Source organism: Lates calcarifer, linkage group LG13, assembly GCF_001640805.2.
Source record: "Lates calcarifer isolate ASB-BC8 linkage group LG13, TLL_Latcal_v3, whole genome shotgun sequence".
In the NCBI taxonomy this organism is placed as follows: domain Eukaryota; kingdom Metazoa; phylum Chordata; class Actinopteri; family Centropomidae; genus Lates; species Lates calcarifer.
Window position 1 is genome coordinate 19291859 of NC_066845.1, and position 27846 is coordinate 19319704.

Genomic DNA, 27846 nt, shown 5'->3' on the forward strand with positions numbered 1-27846 from the left:
CTCTCAGTGTATGCAGTTGCAAGTAACACCATCATTGGAAACATGCCTCGATTAGCAGTAGAAATTATACAGTCTGAGTAGACTGAACAATATAACTCAAGAAGATTCTCACCATTCATGATGTCTGCTTAATTAATTTTCTTGATGTGGTATGACCTGTTCAGAGAATAGGCTCAGTATATAAGTCTACATGTGGTAATTGTGATAATGGTGTTAGGTAAGGCCAAGTACATGAACACTAATTAGGCTGTATATGCAATATAAGTGCACAATAGGCAGTCTTCTGTCAACTGAGGGGAGATACTCAGCTTTAAGCACAACCAGTTTAATCCTGTTCAGATTTTTCTGTTAACATCCGTTGTCTCCAAGGAGCAAAAAGGAAAGCAAGAATTATTATTATTATTTTTTTTTACAATTTTCAGATGATTAGAACATTATGGTGTACCTACGTCTGTGTAGGTTCTCAGTCATTCAGGTCATGGTAGTCTTAAGTGCTGAAGTTGGTTTCTTTAAGATGTTTCACCTCTCATCCAAAAGGCTTCCTCAGTTCTGAAAACTGGCCGGGGAGTACCAGGTATTTAAACTCTTGGAGGTGGACAGATGGTTTGAGAGAGGAGTAAAAGAGGCCATCTATGTCCATCTGGAACGTCCATCTTTACACAGAGGTGGTGGCCTCTGACACCAACTATCAGCCACCTATAACACAGTCCTGAGATCCTTACCCAGGAGATTGAACCCCTATTCACACCTTGAGACACGCAACCCCAACGACTCATGTGATGTCAGGGTGGATTAAAGACTCTCAAGACCACCTCCAAAAGGTTAAAGACCTGGGACTACCCAACCAGTTTTCAGAACTGAGGAAGCCTTTGGGATGAGAGGTGAAATGTCTTCCAGGAACCTCTAAAAGAATTCCAGTTGCCTTCAACTTCAGCACTTAAGATTATGGTGTACCATTAGACACCAATGACACATTTATGCTTTCTGTTGTAGTGAATATACAACTAAATATTGTTTGTTGTTATTCAAGTAAAAAAATAAATTCTCCAAACTAACACCCCCTTTGTTTCCTCTTAAAGGTGAAAGTCATTTAGACCTTACCAGACCTCTGCAGACCTCTCTCCACTGAATGCAGTGGATTACTTGTCCACATTTCTTAGCTCAATACAACTAAGTACAAATTGTGCTTCATACAAAGAGGAGGAACATAAAGAAATAAAACAAGCAAGGTTAGAACTCTTTGCGTTTCAACCACTGTGCTTTAATTAACCCCCCACCCACCCCGGGCAAGCAATTAAGGGTCCCTGTGTTTTCTCAAACTCAGAATAATACAAAATAACAAGAGATTAGCCTTTGGTTCAAATTGATTCTTTAGTATTGTATTGCATCATTGTGACAAGAAATACTAGGACACTAAGTGGAGAAAGCACAACAATAGAGAGCAAACATTAACACAACAACAACATAAAGATGGTTGTTCTCACTGAGCTGGTAAATCAGTTTTTATTACTCATAACACTAACTGTAACAGCTTGCTTTGCATTACAGTGATATCATTTTAGAACTTGTAATTTTTAAATAAAAATAGCTCCACATAAATATCTGTAACTCAGACAGACTGCTTGACATCATGATCATAGACTGCGGGATTCTCTCTCTGGCTGAAAGCAGGTCTCAAGTGAATCTATTTTAACCTGTCTGAGTAGAAGACTGAATGAATTCCACTGAACTGACACCAATAGCAATTCAAGGCCAATTTTATTTTGAGTGTTTGATTACACTGTTAACAGCAGTACTGCAGGATGAAAATGATCAGTTTTAGACAGACAGCAAACAGCAACAGTTATTAGCGTGTGTCTAAATGAAAAAGCAGACAATGCTGTTGGCTTAAGAACATTTTTTCTATAAATTTAAGTTTTGCTCTTTAAGGAGCAGAATACAAAGTTTAGTTTTAGTTTCAGAGCACAGGAGAGATTTACATTCATTTAAAGTTAATCGTTAAGGTTTGATCAGTGGGGAACAGGTACAGTAATGGGATAATTATGGTATTCTTACATAACTCCATACACATTTGTTTCATAAACAAAGACTGATTGTAGTGATGATACAACTGATGTTGGTGCCAATGGTTTTCACAAATAATAATTCCAGGGAAAACAATAGATTGTCACAAACCTACTTCCCCTTGTTTCAGTAATTATCTCTAAACAGACCAAAACAGAAATTTGCAGAACTATAAGATGTCATACATTCTTTTGTTTGTTTGTCTTTTCTTTGTACAATGTACCAGCCAAAAAAGTGTCATACAAAAGAGAAAAAAAATAAATACAACAATTAAGTCTACAAAGACTAGGACAAATCCCTCATTTTACCTTTACCCATTTTACCCTTACCCTCTCCCTTTACTTTCTTGCCACTGTGGTTTAATTGATTTCTCTGCCCAGGAAAATAATAAAGGGTCCCTGTGTTTTCTTTTTTCCTTCTGGCTTGTTGTACTGTATTTGTATTTCTTTAGATTTTTATTGTGAGGTACTTTGTAATGTCTAACAAGCAATTGTTTTTGGTGGTAGTTGTAGTACAGGTGGGGAGGCAGTGCAATCCTGCAGCTCGTAACAGTCATATTTTAGAGAATGTGCAATTCCTTTAACACCAGTTGAACTGTAATTTCTGAATTTCATTTACCACCCTCCTATACGTCAGCTCACACCATAAATATGCTCATCTATTCCAAAGACAAACCAAACACACATGTTCACATATGTGCATGTGAGCCCACGCACAACGTAAGTCAAATTAAACACTTCAGTACTACAGAACAAAACTCATGTCAGGAGTGTACATCACAATTCATGGTTACCCAGTACAGAAAATCAGTCATAGTGGATCTGATTCTACCTGACCACCTTCATGCTGGGTATTCAGTGCTGCCCTTCACTCTTGATCCTACAGGCCACAGCTGTGATCAGTGCTGCTCCCTTCCCGCTTCCATCCTCTGACTTGTGGAAAGTCACCTGACACTGCGGTGCCAAATCCTGCAGTGTTTCTTGCATGATATTGGCAAAGCTTCAGGGTAAATGAGGGAGGAAAGATAATAAAATGTTCAGTATTGAACAAGTGTTACATGAAAATCTCCCTCTCTACTCTAGATGCTGATGTCTGATGTTTAGAAAATATAGATAAATATGATATAGCTGTGGTAAGTCCACATTTACAAAAAACTGAACAAACATCAGCATGGGCTAGACTTTCCTTATTATCCTGCAAGTGACCCAGTCATTATTGTGATGACCTGCTGTAGCTGCCTGAGTAAAAGATGAGTGGAGAACAACTGCTTGAGCAACTGAAGCCAATGGCCACAGGGCAGGTATAGCACACTGATGACAGGTGAGCAAATACAACAATAAAATGAACAATCTCAACCTCTACTGCAGCTCTGTCTCCTGACAACCCAGGGCGTAATCTAAGTAATGCAGACTTGTTTGATACTTCAAAATGAAAAACTGTATGTTAGGAGATTATTGCTACTTACTGAGGGTGTGTCTTATAAAGAGTTCCATCCACTCCCACAGTGACGGAGAGCTGATTCAAGTTGCGGTTCTGTCGAATCTTGTCCACCACAGCGGCTAAACCAGCACCACAGAGCTGAGCTGCGCGGCGGGCAACCACACTACACACCTCCTTCACCAATACACTGTCATCACATGTGGAGCTGGTGAGGCCCAGGTGCTGTAGAATAGAGCGGACCTGTCGCATGGCCAGGCGGTCCCTTTGGGATCAAAAAGAATTACACGAGTTACACACATAACAGAGATGTGCTGCTTTCAACACTAGCTAACATACAGGTCATGTGACAGATTTCTTTTTCTCATTCTGTAGACTGAACACTGCCACGCAAAAACATAAAAATTCAGATACATTCTGATCATGAAAAAGCTGCTGAAAGGATAAAAATGTGTGTCCATTAGTTCAGTGATTTAATCACTTAATGAGTTCACTTGATTCACTGCTGTATATTGTTACAGCTGTATGTTTGTGGTGCTCTGTCCTTTTCCGGTCTTCCCACTAGCTCCACCCAGGTGATACCTGATGAGCCATCAATGAGCTGCACCTGGCATTAGTGAAGTGCTTAAAATCTCCTTTGCCAGTGTCAGAGGGCAGAGGCTCCTAGTGTGGGACTGCTAGACATGTTGCCTCTCAGCTTGTTTCTTTTTGTGTTGCTGTTGTGTTTTGTATGTGTTGTTTGTCACTGCAGCTCAGAACATTAAGTGATTTTGTGAATAGACAATTACAGACCATGGTTGGATATCAACAGTGCGGCCACTGTAGCCTTTTTATAAAACACATAGACAGCAGTAGTATTATTCTGCACAATCATTACTGATTCTAATTCCATTCTAGTTGTGTTTACACCTCTTATTCTCTTGATTTAGCCATATTTCTAATATGCAATCAAACGTCACCGTCACAGGTATTTGACGTGTTCTATCTCAAGCACACCTGATGCAACAAATGAAGCCCTTGATTGGTTGCATCAGGTGTGCTTGAGACCACATCTGATTTGCAAATGTGTGGTCTTATGAGGAATGGGGTTTGAATAATTTTGAGACTGCAGTAGTCATTGAAAGTAGGATTTAGTGTTGAATTTGGATAAAATCTTGTAATATTAGTTTTATTTAACTATTTAAACTGTTCTTGTGTTATGTGTTTATTGCAAACACCTGAAAAATGTTTAATTTTGCCAATAAACCTAAAATGGAATGGTATGCAACTGTATTTGGGGTCATCGTACAGTTGATATTGAGATGCGTCTGCTACTTGAACTCTGTGAAACATTTATGTGGGCTCTAATCTGAGGTGCTGGTAACTCTAATGATTTTATCCTCTGCAGCAGAGGTAACTCTTGGTCTTCTTCTTCTGGGGCAGTCCTCATGAGAGCCAGCGTTTGATGATTTTCGCAACTGCACTTGAGGAAACATTCAAAGTTCTTGAAATTTTCGGGACTTTTTTTTTTCCTGACCTTCGTGCCCTAAAGTAATAATGGGCTGTCGTTTAGTGTCGTTTCGTGAAGTGGTTCTTGCCATACTATGGATTAGAACAGTAGTCAAATAAAGATATTCACTGTATAGAACTGTGTACCAACCCTACCTCTGCACAACACAACTGATGGTCTCAAGCACAGTAAGAAGGCAAGAAATACCACAAATGAACTCTTGAGAGAGTTCAGTGACTCTGTTGTAGAGGTTATCTGTACATCTAAGTTCCAACAATAAGTCCTTTTCTATCGCCATGGAGACTAATGCTGAAAGTCAAGTCTGCCCAATCGTGTTTCTCGCATAAGTTTTAATTCACTTTAGGACTGAGAATGACTGCTCGACTGAAGCACAGATGCATTTTATGTATATTTTATTGTTCATGGCTTTGTCATTTTATTAGTAAATACTGATGGTTCTGCTGGAGATTATGTGTGTGTCGCAGCTGTGGCTGCAGTGTTTTGAGACCTATTGAATTGTGTTAATTGTGTTTTTATAGCATTGCTTTAGTAATAGCATTTATTCTGACTACATGACATGCCTATCTGTGATGCAAAGCTCTGTTATACTGCATTTCTGTATATTGTTGATGGTTTCTATAGACGTGACATCATAATGACAGTATTAGAAGGAGGTTTAATTCAGGTAAGACACCAGTGAAGGTGTGAAATGCATGGCTTGCCACTGGTATGTAATAGGGTAACTCTGTGTACTATTGCAATTGTGAGAAGGGAACACTGAGATCTATGAGTCAACTGCTATACAGACACATTTTTAACATCAATAACCAAATTAAAATTTCCAAACTTCTGTGTACTAAGTGACTGTATTATGTCAGAAACTCTAAATATCCGATCAGGCTTTAGTATCAGCAGATACAGTGGATGTTATTTCTTGTAACTTCATGTGGTCTTGGCGTTGCTCACCGACATTCTGCCTCACTTCCCTGCTCCTCAGTAGTCATCCATTGTGTGATAAAGATGTAAAAGCCTATCATCAGCCTTTTATTGTGCGAATATGACTAATGACATTGCATTTGGTGGCTTTGTCTGGCTTGTTTTTGTAGCTTGTGATTGAACGTGTTTTTCTATGCTTACCATAGCATTAGTGATGATCAGGGGTGAGCTAAAGAGAGACACTGAGGCTAGGACAGTCTACAACACTCACTTTTCAATCTGTGACAGGAACTTTGTCTCGAAGATTCCTCGGGTCTTGAGTCGCTCGGACAGTTTGCCTCTGAACAGCAGGCCCTTCGCAGTAAAATCCATTAACACATTCCTCACTATCTCCCCCAGGTACATGCCACTGATCATCTTCTCGTACCTGTCAGAAGAAGACACACAAACTGAAAACTTTACAAAGCCACACACTGATAGAGAAAAAAGATTGTCGACAAACAATAATTTTAAAAAAACAATTAAAAAAATGTAATCAAACAGAATTGTTTAAATTCATTATGTTCATGAATCAAAGCCCAGAGAAAGAAAAGGTTGTGGGTGGGTTTAACAGGAATATATTATCAGGAGGAGTGCCCTGGGCTGAAATCAATAATGGCAAATGTCATCGGCCCCTCTCATCAGTGCACTCCCCAACATGTTGTGAAGACAGTTTCCTAACAGACATTCCAGACAAGCTCCTTTCAAGAGGAAAACCATAATAATGTGGTTCTTAATTTTATCAATCAAGGTACAAGGAGCAAACAAAAGACAAACTGTCTGCACAGCTGGGCTGTGTTTAGGTGAAACCAAAAACTACAGTCCTCCCCAATGCTACCATCATCAACTGTCATTAATGTATATGCTATGTTCTTGTCTCGCTATTCTCTACACTCTACAACACTCTCTGATAACCTTGTACTCCTTGGTCCTAATATCTCAATGTGGAGATAAACACTGAGGTTTGGCAGTTGGTCTTGTCCATACACCATGTATTTGTGCCCATCACTGGGTCTAACAATGCAAGTAGTTCACATCCTGCACCTTCAGGTCCAGTTCTATTTTTCCCCATGCTAGTAGCACAAAGTATGTCTGGTATGTTACTGTCTCTGGAATGTTTTGTAAACTTGATGTATTTCTATGTTTCTTTTTTTTTCTTTGTCGTTGTGGTTGTATTGCTGTTACTACTCTCTTGTCTTGTTATCATTACCTTCTTTGCCAATGTTTACACTTTTGTCATGTTTTCCTTACCCTTGGGTGTATTGTTGTGGTTTCTGTATTGAAAATTGCACAAATAAATCATATCCTTAAAAAATAAAAATAAATAAACAGTCTGAATGCCATTTTTATCACTGGGCGCTTGTCCATTTTTTGCTATTGCAACTGTATACTAATTTCCTGGCTCCAAGTGAACTACTGTCAGTGAAGTAAAGCACTGGATGTAATGATGTAAATCATACGAACAGTACTGATATAATATACTGGTATGATATTGATAATGAGATACATTTCAGATATAATCACTATCTCACCAAGAACTAATGCTGTGCTTTAGCCATGTAAATTGAGATTATTATGCCAACAATTAGCTTATATGTGTCTGCTTGGATTTGAAAGTTAAGGATCAGTCGGATTCTGTGGTCCCTCCCTAACCATGATGAAATAAGCAAGACTATGTGGGTCAGTACCTCTGCTTCCCGGGGTTGTTAGAGCACTCATCGACCATGTGATCAAACTGTGTGCAGAAGTCATCAAGTTCACCATTGTCACCAAATGCTCCCCACTCCATGTTGACACACATACGACCATCATCATTCTCCACCAGTTCGATGTTGTGCATTTCCTCCATGTAGCAGGCATTGGTCCCTGTACCTTTACAGACAGGTGGACAGGCATTGACATGAAAGGAAAACCAGTCAACCACAGTCAAGACACACAGAGACGGGCTTCCAGAGAGGAAAGTGGAGCATAGACTTACCCACAATGAGTCCCACTTCACATTTGGAATCCTCATAGCCACAGGTCATCATGGTTCCCACAGTATCATTAACCACTGCCACAAAGTTCAAGTCAAATTCCTGAAAGCAGTGACAACAAACTTATTACAACTCTCAATTACAAACACATTAATTTACTCTCAGTTTGTGATGAGTGAAAGCGAGGAGCACAGTGATCTCTTTACAAACCAGTAAAAACACTAATATACGTGGAGATCCAGTATGTTGGTAACACACTTTAGTAGCCTGATTGTCTGCACTGATAACCACCATGGCTAACCACCATGTTTTAACCTGACGGTTATTTAAATTTCATGTTATTGTGCCAAAGTACCTGTATGTTCCCCATCTGCATTTTAATGAATTCTTAATTAATTTGATATACTTTTTATTATATTCTTTAAGTGTCAACAGTCACAGACCAGATTACTCAATAAAAGTTCAGAGAATGTATTTGTGATGTGTGTACTGACCTGTCTGCGGGAAACAGCATCTTTAAGTAATGTAACAACATCTTGTCCCACACAGCCGCTGGCTTTGAAACCTTTTGTCCACCTCAGGAGGATGCCCTAGACAATTGAGAGCAGTGATTTTTGTGTGAGTGTGTGATTCTGAGTGTGTACAAAGAATAACAGTACCTGTCTACACTGAAGATATGTGGAGGTCACTGCAGTAGCTGCTGTGAAATAAAGATAAGTGAATGAAGTACTGTTTGCTACACTGAAATATACAATATAGCAGTAATTTAAATGTTGCCTGTCTGATTGAGAATGTACTGTAATTTTCTGGCATCTTTGTTTCTCATTAACATGTGCACCAGTGATCATCAACTGGTGGTCCGTGGAATATTAATAATTAATTCAGTAAATGTGAGGAGGAACAAAATGTGTTCCAGCGTGTTCTAGCATTTGAATATGAACATATACTGCTATATAGAGATTTTCTATTATTTTACAATTTCAAATGGATAAAATTGTATATGCCCTTCTGACTCTTTCTCTCATTCTCTCTCACGCTCTCTCAAACAACAAAGTAGATTAATATTTTCAGCCAATCAGGACTGCATTCTTCAATTATGTTTCCTGAAATTACAGATGTTAACCATTACTCAGTAAACTGTCTCCTTGGTGAGGTCTGACAACATTTTCTAGTTAGGCCAAATAAAGTTTTTTAGGAATCTGCTCACACTGATATTTGCAAATAAATAATCAGAATAACTAAATTCAAAAAAAGAAAACATTAAACAATGGGCTAATTAGGCCTAAATAAATTTAACTTCAAGTCCACCCCCTAAAGTGTAGTTAATAGTTAGATAATAGTTCTTTTAGGGTCAAATGTATAGTGACACACACTGTTTAAAGAGACACTGGAAAAAATAATTTAATTAGTCATAGTAATAAGAATGATACTATTACCATCATGGTAGGGATTTGAAATAATGCGATTTGCAAATTGCAAAGACTGCGATTATTTTTACAACAGAGAGTCAGTGGACAAGTTGCTGCCTCACAGTTCACACACAAAGAGCACTGCAGAAGCAACAGAGCGACAGGCTGTAAACTTTACAACGAGATCTTGTCTTAAAATGACCAATCAACAAAACTAACTGTGGAGTTAGATACTTTTTGAAAAAGGAGGGCAGAGTGAAAGCATGACGCTGGGAGCGATTCTCTCCACTCTGGAGTCAGGTGAGAGCTGTATGCCTGTCCTGAGAATGGACACAGCTAAAGCTGAAATTGCTGATGATATGATGAGTTAAAAGCGGCTGACAGTGTCAACAGGCCGGCAAGAGACATAACTGAGCTGTGACCAAGACAGCAACTTTGTCTGTAGTGTTTCTGCTATACATATTTTGCAGCGGTGGACCGCCGCGGGAGAATGATTGCTGCTGATATTATAAAGTTGCAGAATACCCAGTTAAGTCGAGGAGAGAGAGTGAGAAAGAAGAAAAAATGAGAGAAAATTGTAGAACAGTAAGTTAGGTTTGTATTTTGTATAAATCCTGCAAATTACTGCAAAAAAAAGCGAACATAGTGTTACTGTTTGTTTTGTGAGAATTGTTCGATGGTTCATTATGTGTATGTTCAATACCATTTTTTGTTAGAATAAATACATTTTGGATTTGTAAATTTTCAGTCTCATCCTTGGATTAGTACACAGAGCAGTTAATATATAAATGATCTGTTAAATGGTAATGCTCCATCACATGTTTTACATGTATATAGTGAATCCTGGACTGAAGCTTGACTTTCAAAATTATATTGCAAATCAAATTGCAATATCTGTCAGAAAAATTGCAATCACATTTTTTCCCAAAATCATTCAGCCCTACACACAGTGAGAAAAACACAGCTAGTTTTGGATCATAAATATAAATAAAAGAAGTGTCCTTCTTTGATAATTCATGCTTATGAAAACACAAGCTTTATCTCACTACAATCAAAATACAATCCTTTAACAAATTTTGCAAAACCCCCCAGAGAGGAGGAGAGAGAATGAATGCACTTGTTGCAAATAGATATTGTCTCTGCCAACCTATTCATACTAAGTTCAACAAAATCCCCCAAAATACAAGTAAATTCACAATCAGAAATATGATAGCTAGTCATACATTTATAATGAATACTGAATCAAATACTACCTGATCCAGTTTGCTTTGATGACAGGGGAAGGAGAATGTAAATCCCAGAGGTAGGGATGCTCCTCTCATGCCCATGTACTCCAAAAAGTCAGCAATGCAGTCCACAATATGGCTGAAAAGCTGGCAAACAAGAGAAATGCACAAAAACTTTAGCAGGTTACAGTGTACCATCCCTATCAAGTATGTTACTCTTATGAGATTACCTCTTCCCCTGTGCCTTGCATAGTCTCCTGTGGGATACTGTAGATTTTGTGGTGCATGTCCACATTATGTTTCTTTCCACTTCGCACTCGAACCAGCAAAACCCGAAAGCTGGAGCCTCCGAGGTCCAAAGCTAAGAAGTCACCATGCTCTGATGAGGATGATAAAGACAAGAAGCTGAACACATACATAGAGCTTTTTATATAAAAGAGAATCTTAACTCAATAAATCAAGTGAAAGGTCTGTTTTTCTCAAGTTACCTGTTCCATCTGGTGTTGATCTGACATAGGTGGGAAGCATCTTGACGCTTGCCTGTTCATGGGTTTGCTTTGACAGGCCTCGCACCATCTCCTCACTCATTAGCTTCTTGACCTCCACCAACTGTTCACGGCTCAAACGCAAGGTGTCAAGGATGCGCTGACGCTCCACATGTTGAGCAGCAAGACGGTAAGCTACTGCCGTTACCATGGCTGCACCCTTCCCACTGCCATCCTGTGACTGCAAAAAACGCACATCACAGTCCGGCACAAGTCGCCGTACCATCTTGTGGAGCCTCCTGGAAAACCTAGGAAAAGAAGATACATTTTGTTAAAATTTGTGTTGTTTTGTGATCATTTCTATTATCCGTTTTCTCTTGCACAGATGAGGCGACTGAAAGTTCAAGTTGCAAAGATGTTGATTTATACCATGCCATTTAAGATTTACTTCTATAAATGCATTAACATAGTTCAGTAAGTGTAGAAAGTTGGGAATGTAGAAAACTGACCTAAACTAACCAGCTGCTTCCTTTTGATTAATTCATTTTTAGGACACATTTATGTTGTTCTTCAGCAGAAAGTATTATTATTAGGGATGGGCATTTGCAGAAATTTTCGTGATCGATCATCGGGAAACTTAACAATCAATTATCAATCAGCCATTATTTTTCACACTGAATTATATGAATGACATTATATCGCCTCAGGACACACTACACAACCTCTTTGATACAAACATTTCAATCAAATTCAACATGATCAACAAAATTCTTAATGATAAATAATTGATCATCAATAAATTATGCCCAACCCTAAGTATTATTGTCAAAACTCAATTCCTTCAATTTCAAAATTGTTCAACAACGTTGATGATTCATTCCCATTTTGGGGATTAAGACTGTGTTGTCCTTTTCACCACTTGTGGTAAGCTTTACAGTCATATTTATTACCTCTGCCACAAACAGACACTTTAGTATGAGATCCCCTATGTATGCCTTCATGTCTATAACCAAGAGTTCACCAAAACGATGACCAGAATTGTATTACATAATGTGTACATACTGTGTACTCACAAGGGGAAGCAAACTACTGATTTTGGTGACTTCTTGACATTTTCTCTAGCTCTATTTTCACACCAATCTTTAAAATATCAAACTGACTTATCTTCTGACCATTTATTGCAGAAACAATATCTGTTCTGTCCATAAGTCTTCCTCTCATGCCTCATCAGCAGACAATATGGAACATAAAAATGGAAATGAATTAATGAATGTGACAAACTGTGAATCTGTGTTTCCTTATTTGTGGTACAGTGCTCACTCATTGCCTTAAACTACAGTAAAACCTATGGGTTCTGTGTGTGGCTGTCCCTCTCTCTCTCTCCAACTTTTACTTTCAGTAAGAATACAAATGCTAGAATTACAAAACATAACCATCTATAATAACTTATTTTTGTGACAAATCAGTAACAATTAGGCAATAGGAAGACAGACAGGCAGGGAAACCTGGACATATCTGAAATGCTATTATTTGTCTTCTATTCGGCTCTGTTCAACTGGGATCAGTCCTGCAGCCACTGTATGCACCAAAACAGACGTAATAGTGTTCAGGATTACTTACTCTGGATGATTCTTGTAAACAGAGCCATCCACTCCAATAGTGGTACGCAGTTTCTCAGCTGCTTTGTTATCCCGGACTTGCCGCAGCACTGCCGCTAGAGTGGCAGCACACAAATGTGCAGCCCGTGTAGAAACTATCTGACACACCCTCTGAGTGGCTATGCAGTCCTCAACTGATGGGTCCAGGCCCAGGCCCCGAAGCACCTGCTCAGCACTTGTCAGACCTTCCTTGTCTCTGTGTGGGATAACAAATAATAATTGGTAATGGTTAAGAAAGTGGATGGATGGATATCTGTTACTTCAACATCATCTAAGATGCAATAAGTGTTTGGCCAATATGCTGGTGAAATACAGATCCAAGAACAGCTGTGTTTTTCTTTGTTTTCATTACTTTCTACTTTGTATATTAATACTGAATACCAATACAGAAGGAACACATATGTATGTTATGTATGTATGTTGTGTGTAAACAGAAAAGTGTTAAACAAACCAGAATATGTTTTATATTTTAGATTCTTAAAAAAAAAAGTAGCCACCTTTTGCTTTGATGACAGCTTTGCACACTTCTGGCATTCACAAGGTAGTCACCTGGAATGGTTTTCACTTAACAAGTGCACCTTATCAAGAGTTCATTTGTGGCATTTCTTGCCCTCTTACTGTGCTTGAGACCATCAGTTGTGTTGTGCAGAGGTAGGGTTGGAACACAGTTCTATACAGTGAATAGTAGGGGTGTAAATCACAAGTTTTATCACAACACGATATATCAGTTCAACGGATAAGAATTTGATGCTTGCCGATATCACAAAGTCTGCTACGATACGATTTTGATTCGATTCAGGAGCGACTGATATGAGACGATATCATCTGCTGATTTAACACAGTAACTTCATCACAAAAAGCAACTAGAATATCTTTTGACTTGTTTATGCCTGAGCTCAACCAGACATTTAAATGAAAAACAATCTTCTCGTTTAATAAAAACAGATAAATCCTGTTCAGTATGAAGTGCCACATTCTGATATTTGAACTTTACGTTTTTCACATCCTATTGAAGAGGAAACTGAAAGAACATTAAATTCCTATTTGCACACATTAAAGCAGGATACTGTGCAAACCTTACTCCTCACACAAAATATTTTTAGAACTTAGTAATAATAGCCAAAGTAGTGCAGTCTTCCTGTATCATAGTTACATACTATACCTTCGGATATGGGCTACATTTTTCCATGTCAGATCACCACTCGCATTCAGTTTCGCGGTATTTTCAAAATAAAGGCGCGTCTTATAAATGATTATATTGTAACGGACTGTGATGGAAACGCTGTCCAGACTGATTGAAAGACTGTTATTCCAGGGTTAATTAACGTGTTGCCAGCTTAGACGCAGTGAAGCCTGTCTGTCATGTCAGCTGCCTGTATCAGCTGGGAGCTGGGTATGGAGACGAGACGATCTTTCCGCAGGAAGGGGGCTGAAAGTGAGTCGATGTAGGTATTGGCTATCACAGAGAAAAAGTTTGGGTTTTTTGTTATTTTTGTCGACGTTGGCTGCGGCCCACAGCAGCCTGTGTTATTGCGCTTAATAACAGTTGTGACGAAACCAGCTGACGTCTCCGTACTTGCATGGCGAGGGACATTACAACATGTATGATGTCTGATCGATGTTTTCATTTTGCATCGATACTATTTGATCACTGATCACTGAATCAATGTGTCGATGTATTTTTACACCCCTAGTGAACAGATCTATTCGACTACTGTTCTAATCCAAATTATGGCAAGAACCACTTGAAATCCAAGTCCATTATTTCTTTACGACATGAATGTCAGTCAATTCTGAAAACTTCAATAACTTTGAATGTATCATCAAGTGCAGTTCTGAAAACCATCAAATTCTATGATGAAACTGGCTCTAATTCCATGTGTTCCTTCATAGTTTGGATGTCTTCAATGTTAATCTACAATGTAGAAAATAATAAAAACAAAGAAAAACCATTAAATGAGAAGGTTTGTCCAAATTTTGACTGGTACTGTAATTCTGCTCATTCAAACTATCTGAGTATTCATGGTGCAAGTTTAGTGCATAAAACAGCCAAGCAAAAGACAATTTTCATGATCCATCAACAGACAAACTACAAAAATGGCATAGTATTGTCAAGCAGTGTCTCTCATTATTCTTGAGAAAGCCTTGGTTTTGCAATTACTGCTGTTCAAGTGTTTGTGTCAGGTAATAAAAGCAATTTCAACAAAGCTGAAACCTTTCTGGTGGAACCTTGTCTGTATAGGTTCATCCAGGTCATGGTAGTCTTAAGTGCTGAAGTTGAATGCAACAGGACTTCTTGAAACCTAACCTGGTGGAACCTTGTTTCACCCTTGTCACCCTTGGACCACGTTTCACAAAGTCAAGGTTCACAGGAAGGTTGAAAACATAATATCATTACACCCTATCTGAAAATGTTTGTATTTACCGGGTTTAGCAAATGATTCTGTTAGCAATGCAAAATCAGTACAATTTTAAACTGATGATACGGCCTGCCTGCATCTACTGCTATACTTAACTGGTCTAAATGATTAAACAAATTTAATTCCACATCCAATTCCATTGCAAACTAATCTTTTGAGCTGTTAGGTGACCATGCTCTGTGGGTATTTAGGTTACAGTAAATGGTAAATGGACTGCACTTATATGGAGCTTTTCTAGTCATATCGACCATTCAAAACGCTTGTTGATCTATAAAGGGCTCTAACACAATCCAATACATTCACACACTGATAGGCAATTTGGGGTTCAGTATCTTGCCTGAGGATGTTTCGACCCACATACTGGAGGAGCCAGAGATCAAACCACTGACCTTCTGATTAGTGGGCAACTCGCCCTACCTCCTGAGCCACAGCCATCCTGCCAGTAACTGCCAGCTTGATTAACATATGAACTCTATACAGTCATCTCTGTCACCCAGGTGATACAATGTCAGGTCAAAGTTAAAGAACCCATTGGACATTTCACTTTTTTCAGTTCTAAGTGGGCATCCTTTGTCTGCTGCTTACATTATCATTGTACCCGTTTCCTCTGAGTTTCCCAATCAAACAAACATAAAAACTAACTTGTCACTCTCAATGGCATAGATGCATTTGGTGTTGAAGCTTCCAGTGGTGAGGAGCTCTGCTGTAGTCTTGCCCTGGAACAGAAGGTGCTCTTTGGCCATCCTCACCAGGATGAGACGGACCAGTTCCCCCATGTACATGCCACTGATCATCTTCTCAAACCTGCAAACCAACACAAAAAAGAGAGACAAAACAATGTCACATTTATATTTACTAAAAAACAAAACATTGTGTCTTCTAGGGCTGCACAGGGGCAGGAAAATTACGGTATATTTCCAGAAACCTTCCATGGGAAGTTAAGCTGGGGAATTTTGGAAATATTCCAAGTTGAAAACTTTTAAAATATTTTATGATTGATGCTGGATAAATTAATAGATACAGAGTAGATGATCAGATATAACACTCATCAATCAGCTGCTGAATCAAACTCTAAACTACAGTCTTGTATGAATAGAAAACAGGCTGAAGAAACAGCATCACAGTTGAGCTAGCTACCATCTTGTTTGGGAAGCAGCACTCTATCATGATAGCTAGACTCTTAAATTCAAGTCAAGTCAAGTCAGTTTTTATTCATATAGCGCCAAATCACAACCAAAGTTATCTCAAGCACTTTCCATATAGGTCAGGTCTGGACCGTTCTCTTTATATTATAATTTTTACAAAGAGAGATCCAACAGTTCCCACCATGAGCAGCACTAGGCGACAGCGGAGAGGAAAAACTTTGTTTTAAGAGGCAGAAACCTCGAGCAGAAACAGACTCAAATTGTCAAAGAAATGGTGTTAGCTAGCTTACATTTAGCATCTCTGATTTACTGGTTAGGTAGCTACTGTATAAAGACATTTTGATTTATTTTTTGCAAGTTAAACTTTAGTAGCACAGATCAAATATATTGAGCCCAGTGATATGATATGATGAGCTGGCTTGACTGGATGTAGTCTGTGGGCTCAGTTGCAGTAGTGTGGCTTCAACAGTCTTGCTGTAGTGAGCAGGATTCTAGAAATGATCTGTGCATGTGATGGAGGAATGCACAGAGCAGGGTAGAAATTCAACTGAATTTGCATTAAATCTGGTTGTTTTAACCAAGATTATGCTACATTTAAGTTCCCTGTTACAGGTTAACCTGCAAGTCTGCAAATTTCCAGTTTACTCCCATTAATTCCCATGTATTCCCATTTAATCCCATGGAAAGTTTCCAACATTAAAAATTCTCATAATTTTTCAACCCTAGTGTCTACACATGCACATACAAACACAAATATAGGAAAATTAAAGCCTGGCAGAGACTGAACTTTTGAACTCTAATGAAATCAGCGATGTTGCAGCAGGGTCACCTCCAGATTTACATCTGTAAATAAGCCCTTTTACTCTCCTGGTAGAGACCATGGACTGAGAATACTTGTACCTTGGGTACAAACATACTGTGCGAGACAATTCACAATTTTCCTTAATTTTTCAAATGATATATCAAAACATTTAACACTGGAGTAACCTACATTTTCCACATTCTACTTGGTCTAGCTTTGTCAGGAGGTGATAAGTAAGTGATTATGAAGAATAAGTTCATATAAAGTATTTAGATCCAGTCTGAGTTATGATCTGTCTGGGTGACTCACTCATTTCCTTACGTGAATGTCACTCTTTTCACTTTGAGAGAGATAATGCTCCTCACACTAACCAGTGTCAGTCGAAGGAGCTACACATCTGTAACCTGTTTCATTATTCTACACACTGCTCGATTTTAGTGCCTGTATTCCCTGTGCCTTTTTAAAAAAAAAAAAAAATATGACCTCTCCTGCAGCCAGCATCTCTTTAGGTTACCTCTGTGCAGTTCACTTCACTCAGTTTGTCAGACTGATTTTTTAATTGTTTTAATTTCGTTTTTACAAATCAAAGATTTATAATGTGAGTTTTTCTCAAAATAATAACTTAGTGTTTCATTATTTTGTCTGTCAATATTTTGGGAAAGTTTCTCATTATTTTGTGACACTAAGTCAGAAAGTTGAGAGATTTTCCTAATTATCATGACTTAACAGTATCCCTTTTTTAAATTTTTTATCACAGTGGTGGAAATGGGCTTCCATCTAAAACAGTGCTTTTAACTGTGTATTTATCTATGAAAGGAACATGGAAGGACACTGACACTAAATGACCATAAATTAGGCTATTTCAACATAAATTTTCCTGTCCGTACCAGTTACCCCACATTATATTTGTCTTAACAAAATGACTGGAAAAAACTGCCTGCCATGTCCATTAGTGGTATAAGCTACAAATATTTGCACAAAACAAATGAAAGATTGTGTTTGAAAATAAAAGAGAGTGATGCCATAAAGTTGCAAAAAATGGGTTTATAATAGAAAATAAACAGACACGTAGTACAAATGTAAAATATTTGTCTTCCAAGTTTGGTGAGGCTCTGCCCAAACATGGCTTCTCTGAAAAATATCAAGGGCTAAAAAATATGAAAAAACAGGATTTGCATTTGCAAATATTTTACAGGTCTTGGTTTTGGGACCCAAACATACAGACACATTTTGAACAAAATCTAAGTTAGAGCTGCAACTACCTTCCTGGATTCTGTCTCACGTGACAGGGAATGAACCTTTGGATCATTCTGGCCAGGTGGTGTAGTCAGGTGTAAAATATCAGTGCAGAAAGTGTTTCACTGCCAGCAGCTCAACACAGTGCTGATAAACATTAGGTTTGAATAGAATATTTGTGAGTGTGAACAACATGCCTTTTAAATGGAAATTAAATGGCATGGAAATGTACATTATGCAGTATTTACCATGACAAAAGGTTTTACTAACAACAAATAGCAGCTAGAGCAAACTGGAACAGTTGCAAGTCAGACAACAGGGAGAGTGCTACTAAAATATGATAAATATACTGAGCAATTAGAAATAAAGACCTCTCTAATAGAAGCCTGTCTGAGGTTTCTGTCTGAATGAATACTACACTGAGAAATGTTTTATGTTGTACCATGCAAGATAAGCTCAATGACACTCACAGCTGCTTGCCAGGGTTCAGAGAGCCTGCATCTATTTCCCGGTCAATGTCAGTGCGCAGATCCTCCAGGGCACCATCGTCTCCAAAAGCACCCCACTCCGTATTAACACACATCCGCCCTTCATCACCATCCAGCAGCTCAAGGTTCCTCATCTGCTCCATGTAGCAGGCATTGGTCCCCGTTCCTTGAGGGTCAGGATGTTAACATGACAATTATCTAGCAGTTCTCATCCAAATGTAAGACCCAGAATGACAAAACATGTTACTGCAGTGTACATCAGTCATGTTTGAATCCAGTGACTCACTGACACCCTCAATGACACTCATTCAAACTGACAAAGCTCTACCTGTGTCTGCACACTACGCCCACATCTTACAAGCCCATATTTGCCACTCTTTCCATTTGGTTCTGCGGTATAGCCAGTCTTGTTTTAATTTAGTCAATGCTACACACCATGCTGACCTCTGAAGAAGCTACTATGACATATTATGTGATACGATTTTTTGTGTTTTATGATGAATTATCAAGTTATCAAGGCAAGGTTCAGTTTAAAGATCCTGGTGTAGTGCTTGATGCCTCACAGTCACACTACTATGGCTTACTGGGACACTTGAATAGAACAGAGCCATTGTTAATATTAACACCAATGACAAGGCAAAATGTCTGCTGACCTCAATATACCAATGGGAATGATAAACAGGGGACTGGTTTCTCCTTAACAGGTCCAGTGGAAAGAGAGGCAGTCAAACAGTCTGTACACACCCACACAGTCTTGAGAAGAGGTCTAACAAGGCAAATATGAGTAAACTCACATGTAAAATATGTGGGTCAATTGCGTACCTTTCAATAAACCTTAAACCCAGTTTAAGCAGTGTAGGACGTCAAAATACACAAATCCAGGGTTTTCTGTAAACACTGACTGACGGCCAGATGGATGGACCTTAAAACTTTTTCAAGTTACGTTACTGTCACATTTTTCTAATGTTATAACAATAATCTTAAACTGGATTAAGGATTTTTGTGAACAGACGTCTGGAGCTCAAATAATTAGAGAAACAAGCTGAGCAAACAGCCTGTCTCCATGTCCTGTGCCATCCCAAGAGCATCACAGAGAAACACTGATTTTTTTTAACATTACACTGCTTTAATCAGTGTTTTTACAGATTTCAATCACTTAGATTGCAGAAGAGACCTTGTTGGATAATTCAGCTCACAGTAAAAACCTCCTGAATGACAATGACAAAAAATGGCAGATTGATTAACAGCCCGGAACCCCTTATTGATGTCCTGTGTCTGCTGAAGAGCGCTGGAAAACTGATTTTGAACATGAAACTACTTTATTCAGTTTCATTTAACAATGACAACAATAACTCCCGTGAATTTTATTAATTAATTATGTCACCCAACTGGACATTGTATGCACTTATGGAAAAGCATGAAAATCTGTACCATTTCATGAGTACATGTATGATAGCAATATCCCAGAATGCACTAGGAACAGCAAGGGAAAAGTGAGTGTTTCCTGCTGCACACAGGTGGTGAGATGCCTGTGCAGCATAAATAGGATCTAATGAGTTATTTAAAAAAAAAAAAGCACTTAGTAATTCTATGTAAAGTAGAAGAAGCACACTTTCCCCAGACCAAGAGTGGGAGTAAGTGGTGACAAGCTCTGCAGTGTAGGGAGACTTGTAAAAAAGTAAAAAATGATAAATCAGACTAGAGAGTACCATAGAGGGTACAACATGCTTTCGTTGTGTAAGACTGTGATTCTAAAATTAAATTCCGGGCCATGACCAATACAGGTCCATGTGGTTTTGGCTATCAGACAAAGACCTAATCATCCATCCACACCCTCCATCCCCACCACCACCCACCTGCCAGTGGAAGCAACGATGGCCATATAATTAGGAATGACGTTGTGCACAAATGTGCGTAAATCAGTTTAGCATCCTTTCATACTGAAAGCACAGAAGTCCCCTCTGTCTGTAAGCAATTAAACCCTTACTGCCCCTCCAGTCTACATATTGTTTTCCCATGAAGGTTCTCCAATATGTCAGCCACAAAAACCAATAAGGGATACAGAATTAAACAGAAAAAAGACACACTCTCTGGCTGTCACTGGTATGGATCAGATTATATGTAAATTTGTTGTGAGTTTAACTTTATGGAGTATCTAAATAAACTTTCTAAAGTTTCTGTTTCACACTTTGCTCTCTTGCTCACCCACATCAGTGCTCTGTCTCTCTCCTCTCTCTAATCTTGATGCCCTTCCTGGTTTAGATACATTCTTTAATACAGACATATTGCCTGTAAAACACTGAACTGATGAGGGAATCAGCTGACTTTTGAAGTTAAATTAAAATTAGAAACTTATTTCTAACTTGGATATAACAGCATGGAAAAAAACCCATATAAAGAATTATCATTCAGAGCAGATTCATTTTATATGTCTTAACACATACAGTATGTAGAAGGAATCATTTGTAACAGACTTAGTCCAGTCACATACACATTAGGGCTACACAGGCAGTGGATTTTAACTTGCAGCATAAGTGACAAATTAATGGGAAACCTGAATAACTGAGTGGACAAACCTAGCAAATGCAGATGCTTCCATACAGGACAAAAGAGGTCACTGCATGGTTTAGTGAGTAGGAATATGAATTAAGTGCTCTGTAATATTAACCGTAATGCTAACACATAATGACCTTCACCGATCCTTATTATTTGATTTCCATTCACAATTAGACTGGACTCACCTACAATAAGGCCAATTTCACAGTGATGATCATCGTAGCCACAGGTCATCATAGTTCCCACTGTGTCATTGACCACAGCGACAATGTCAATGTCAAAGTCCTGCAATGAGATTTAATTCAATTCAATGTCCATGTTACCCAAGTGCCCAAAACATCCTCAAAAAAAGAGAAAGAAACAAGGAAAAAGAAAAAAAAAACAAACACTTTATTAAGTTTAAGAAGTGTAGTAATAGGCACAGAACTCCCAATCTACAGATACAATTGGCTGGAATGTGGCAAATTATTAGTTAAATATAAATTTTCTGGTGGCACTGTGGTGCAGTGGTTGGCACTGACTCTGCCTCAGGAGAACCGCAATTTTTTACTAAAGTTAAAACATTTTCTCACAACTCACGCCGATGTATATTTCCAACAGTTTGTTCCTTCTGAGCAAATTTGCAACAAATCATATCTTTCCATTGACTTTTTTATACAATCTCATTGCATCTGAAATCTCTGCTAATTTTTTGCTATGTTAAGTGCTCTTCATCATCCAACCACTGGCTGGACAGAGATCTGTAAATATCAAGATGAGTTCCCTCAGTCCTCTCTGCCCCAAGAACATCTATTCTTTCAGAACTAGGAATGTAACTATAAAACTATAATTTGGGGTCCAAATATAATTTATTTATCATTTACATTTTTGTTCTGCATCATACATAGTTTTGGGTTGCTAATAGCTGTATTTTAGCTTGTGTTCTTACATTTCTTTGCAATAACTTCATAAAGTAAACTAAAATGATCACCCTGCAATTGCATGCCTCTGCCAACCAGTCCAGTTGCAGTTTACATCTGATGTGAATGCTTCACACACATCTTCAACTTGGTGGCACAGAAAATCTCTACAATCACCACAATTTCACTAAAGGTTAGTTTCAGCCATTCAGTATCTGACCAAATGTGAAATATGTTCTCAATCTTCATTTTGTTCCTGAGTTAATGTTGTAAAACATTATGATGTCACAGTGAAGCTGACCTGCGACATTTGAGTGAAATTTTGTCATAATTAGTGTATAAACTCTTGAGTTATGATCAAAAACCAGTTTCGTGAGATTACAATGGCCTTGACCTTTGACCTTTGTTCTAAGTGAACTTTGGCACTAAATTAGAAAGAATTCATTCAAGACATTCTTAAGATGTTGCATATTGTACCATGAAAACATTTTTACACTTACCCCTCGCTTTTTGATGGATTTCCTCAGAAGGCTGACCACATCCTGCCCCTCTACTCCACTTGCCTTGAAGCCTTTAGTCCAAGACACCAAAACACTCTGCAAAGAGGAAAATAAAGACAGACAACAGATTCAAGGTGATCCCATTTCATTTTATCCAGACAACATGGTGTCATAATAATCAACACACTGTTCAGAGTAGTTATGCAGACCGATTCGGACACAATCTCAAGTGATAATGCACATCACATCATCATGAACTGGAAAAAAATGCATTAAAATTGACTAATGCAAAAAATACGATTGGCACCAAAATGGCTACTTACAATGTAAAACCAAATGCAATATACTTCAAAAAATATATATATTTGATGTTATTGTTTCACATGAAAATCTGCTGTGATGTGATTTACAGCTGTATCGAGTATGTTTGGTTTATTCATTGTCATACTGAATACTTCAGTTCCATGACTGTGTTAGTAGATCAGATTTAACCAGCCCATTTAGTATAACCTAATAAAAATACCTCTTTTGCAGCAGCAAAATCATTATATCTCAAACTTGACAAGCAATAATCTTCTCTTGCTGAACATACTTTAGTTTCCTTTTGTGTACAAAATGTTACTACTTAGTGCTGAATGTTAAGTGACCTATTCACCATACAAATAAAACACTGCTTATGAATTATTAATGGCATTGATTAAATGTATGTGACTTTAAAATGTAATTTGCAATTTTTCTTACTTACTTGTATGTTGTATTAACTTCAGTGTTTTCACTGATAGGAATGTCACAAGATGACGTCAGTCAAGTTTCACTTATGATTCAAATACTCCTGGAAATCAAGAAAAGAACTCCTACATCACTCACCTCATCCAACTTGGTCTGCTGACAGGGAAAAGAGAAGGTGAAGCCCAGAGGAAGTTTTTTATCCTTTATGCCCATCTTCTCCAGGAAATTAGAGAGACAATCAGCTATGTGGTCAAATAACTACAAAAGAGAGAAAAGGTTCTTATTTATACAATAATTATATTATTTAATAATTAAATTAAAAGCTGAAAAATAACAGATTTCATTTTTGGTGTTTGTTGAACTGAAAAGTCCAGGTATTTAACCTCATTAACACCTTATGAGTCATTGAGACTTATTACTGTTAGTGGTGTGTGGGTGTGTGTGAGTTTTTATATGGCCTCCTTACCTCTGACCCGCTGCCTCTCATGAGGTGTTCAGGAATTGCATAAATCTGACTTTCCATCTCCACCTTTTGCTCACCATCAGCCATGACTCTGACCAGGAGCACTCGGAAGTTGGATCCTCCAAGGTCAAGGGACAGAAATTCACCTTGCTCTTTGAACAAAAAATATATATATTTATAAATTCATAGTCACATACAGCACTCTCACACACAAATTCAATAATAGTTATAGTTCTTTCATCATAAAACATTAGGAAAGCATAGTATTTTCATCCATGTTTATGTTGGCTAGCAGTCTTCTCTCCCTTTTGCTAGCACATTGTTTTGGTTTTTTGCCACCTCGGAATATGTACTGTGTCAGAGGGAGGGCTGCAACAAATAATCTTCTTAATAAGTAAAACTACACATTACTGTCATGACAGATCAAACCTGGCCAACACTCCAACACCTTAACACATGTATTTATAATGAGGTAAAACAAAGACAAGCTGAAAGTCAGTCCACTTGAAAGGCTGGAACAAGCAAGTATTTGACATTTTTGCTTAAAAAAGGACTCAATCGACAAAATGGTAGGCAATTGATTTTCTGTTGACTGACTCATCTATTACTGAACTAACAGCTCCAACTGTAATCAGAAGCATGCTTGTGCATGTACATACATACTCTTATGTATAATAGTAGAGTACAATAAACTAATAAAACTGGGACTTGGTCTGCCAGTGGGAGCTATAAGTGATCAAAAACTTCACAGGGCACCGCAAATCACACAATAATATAGTCACAGCAGAAACATATTACTAACATGAGAAACCAACAAGCTGTTGATGGAGAAAGAATTACATTGACGTAAATCAGCAATCAGCACTGTACTGTTATCTCAGCGGTATGGTTATTAGGCCTGTATAGAGTAGAATATATCAGTACATTAATTTCATGCATTTTTAAGCCAAAAACCCTATCTGTCTTTAAAGGCATTTAAAAGAGAAATTTAAAGCAAATTCCACTGCACCTCTGGCCTCACCTCAGTCACTGAAGTCAAGGTAACTGTTTTCCAAAACACTGTGATCCAAAGAGCAAATTGTGAATCACCAGAAATCAATCACAGAACTACTTGACCTTTTTCATGGTAAATAGTTTGACCAGACTTCATCTCTAAACCTGAACAAAAAAGACCATTAGACTATCTGCACAGCTAGATACCACTGGAGGTAACTGAGAAAATATGCTGAGTTTACTTTGCAATGTACATGTGCAATATAATGTTCTGGTTTTGCAGTAATGTGTATGGAACTACATTTAAAACCCAAATTTCTATGAATAACCAGAGTTCTACAATAAAACAGCACACAGTCAACCCATGTAAGTCTCATATGAATGTGTGTTACATGGGTTGATGTGTTCACTGTTCCCACTTGATATACAGATTATATTATAGATTATATACAGAAGGAAAGGGGTATTACCTGTTCCATCAGGAGTGGAGCGTACAAATGTGGGCAGCATCTTGATAGCAGCTGTGGGGTTGGTGTCTCTGCACAGGCCTTTGTCCATCTCTCGCCGAAATCTTATTGATAAATCCATCAGAGTCTGATCTGACAGCTGAAGTTGGTGCAGGTATTTGTCCACCTACACCATTTTGGAGAGGAGAAACTGTTACGTTTAAGTTAAGAAGTCATACATGGTACTAAAGCAGTAAGTAAATAAATAAAATTGTAAAGTAGCTACACAAAGTGCAACTACAAATGATGTATTTAAGGATGTGGACATTTTAGGGCACTTTTTGCCAGTGGATCCCTTTTCAATGCAGTAAAACAAGATACAGTCACAGTGAGGTGGAGAGATGAAAGGTTGCAGACAAAACCCTCTTAGTGCAGTCAGGGAAAACCACCAAAACATCAGCAAGGTAAGCAACAGAAAGAGCCATGCTAAATAGTGTCATTGAGGACAAAGAAAGGACACATTTTTCTGTAGTTTCAGTATCAGTTTGTAACGCTTCCCACATCACTGTTTGTTTTTGTTTACATAGGAGCCACATTTTATTTTAAGATGCACCTTTTTGCACGGAACGGTGTCAAAACTTCTAGACTCAGGAACAGCTTTGTAATGCCTTTGGACCTGCCAACACAGGTTTAAATTAGCTCAGTTGTTTCTCTAACCAAAGAAACAGCCAGTCACAAGAGCATCAGAATGTGACAAAATTTAATACGGCAGACAAGGTCTTTTGAAATGATTTAAAAGAAAATACAAATATTTCCACATTACATAAAGATATCGATTTTCCTAGGTCACCGTGGTCCTGAGGTCTAACAAATACCATGGAAACATTCAATAACATATAAGGATCAGAGGAGTATAGCAAGGTGAAAACAATACCAGCCCTGTACCAGCAGGGCTGGAATCAAAGGAACAGGGGCAAATTAAAAGTTTTGCTGCACTTTCATTTTGTGCAAACAAAGGTCAGAACTGTACGTGTGTCTGCATTACCTTATTTCAGACTCCTGAGGCCTACTGAGAGTGGTGACGACAGAGACCATTCCAAAGACAGAAGTTCATAACACACATACATAGCTACCTCAAGGGGATTTCTTTAGAGACCATTTCCTTATTCCACTAGGCTCACTGGCAAAACTACATAATGAGTGCAAGTAACCAGCCAGACAGGGGGCAGTGGTTGTTTAAGGTTGTGAAAATGAATTATAGAGTACTGGAAGACCGAAAACCACAATTCAATCCACAATTGTTTAAAATGGAGCGAGAGCAAGGAATAGAAAGCAACAATAGGCTCAAACAGCAGGACAAAGGGGTTAATTAGTTCAGTCAATCCTTATTCAAAAAGCATCAGTAAGAAAGACCCAAGTGTCATACAATGCAGTAAAATGCTATTATTTCTGTTGGGAACTGCACAAGACTGCCATCAGCAATTGTACTGAATAAGTAATCAACCAAGAGAACTGAAAGAAAATGATGAGTTAATCTGAGCAGTGTAACATAAGGGGATTAAGATGTTCGCAAAGGCCTTTTTCTCAAAGAATGCTGACTTGCTATGGTAACAAGAGGACAGGTGTTACTGATAACATTAACAATGGCTTCGTACTGTTCAAGTGTCCAGTAAGCCATGACAGTGGGACAGTGGCAGATAGGTCTTACGGTCATTGGCCACGTAGTTCTATTTCTGCTGAGAAAGAAGATTTGATTTTTTTTTTCATAAATAGACAGAAACCTATGTATGTGGATACACATAGATGCGCCAACTTTATTAAACTTCATGTGGAGAGAGCAATGAGACTGCATGTAATGAGCGTAATTATTTGGTCATTTAACAAAGTGGTGTACCGTTGCTTATGGCACTTACGCCTTATACTTCACATCCTGGCACGGCACACAGGTCATGATAATTACGGTTGATGACGGAGTGAGAGTTGACGTGGAAACATCACTGCCTTCCTTCATACATGCTAATGGCCGTGCTACAAGCTTGACCTCTGTTTTCCCTTTCTCGCAACTAGGAAACACTTTCAAATGCCCCGCAATAATTCGCCCAGTGTCAATGAAACAAACCCAGTCGAGTGTTTTACACCAGTACTCACTTTATTCGCTTGGCCATCATGGAGTTCACAGTAATTAGCCAGCAGACTTGAGGCTAACATCGTAAGTTATTGGTTTGTGACGACTTGACGCCCTGCCCGTCCTTCTACTTTAGATTTCCACAAATTCTACAAAGAAGGCTTCTTGAAATGATGTTGATGTTTTCCCGCCACTCGTTTTTCTTGCCTGCAATTTTAAAGTTACAACTTTCGGTAAAAAACGAAGTCGTTTTGTTTAGAAACTTCCAGCTTCCTTGATTTGGTAGATGGTTGACGTCATCTTGAGTTCGTGGTTCTGATTGGCT

General features: G+C 38.3%; 1 protein-coding gene across 1 annotated transcript; it reads right to left on the reverse strand.

The window, feature by feature from the left end:
- Nucleotides 1–1741: 1741 nt before the first annotated feature.
- hk2 (hexokinase 2) lies at nt 1742–27835 on the reverse strand. The gene is made up of 18 exons (XM_018669370.2): nt 27545–27835; nt 25421–25583; nt 23961–24109; nt 23633–23752; nt 22766–22861; nt 21552–21651; nt 18793–18976; nt 15782–15943; nt 12682–12915; nt 11065–11369; nt 10807–10955; nt 10604–10723; nt 8436–8531; nt 7944–8043; nt 7654–7837; nt 6198–6353; nt 3530–3766; nt 1742–3063 (listed from the first exon to the last, which is right to left on the reverse strand). The coding sequence occupies exons 1-18, from the start codon at nt 27602–27604 to the stop codon at nt 2919–2921; spliced, it is 2760 nt and encodes a 919-aa protein (XP_018524886.1). The 5' UTR covers nt 27605–27835; the 3' UTR covers nt 1742–2918.
- Between the last annotated feature and the right edge of the window lie 11 nt (nt 27836–27846).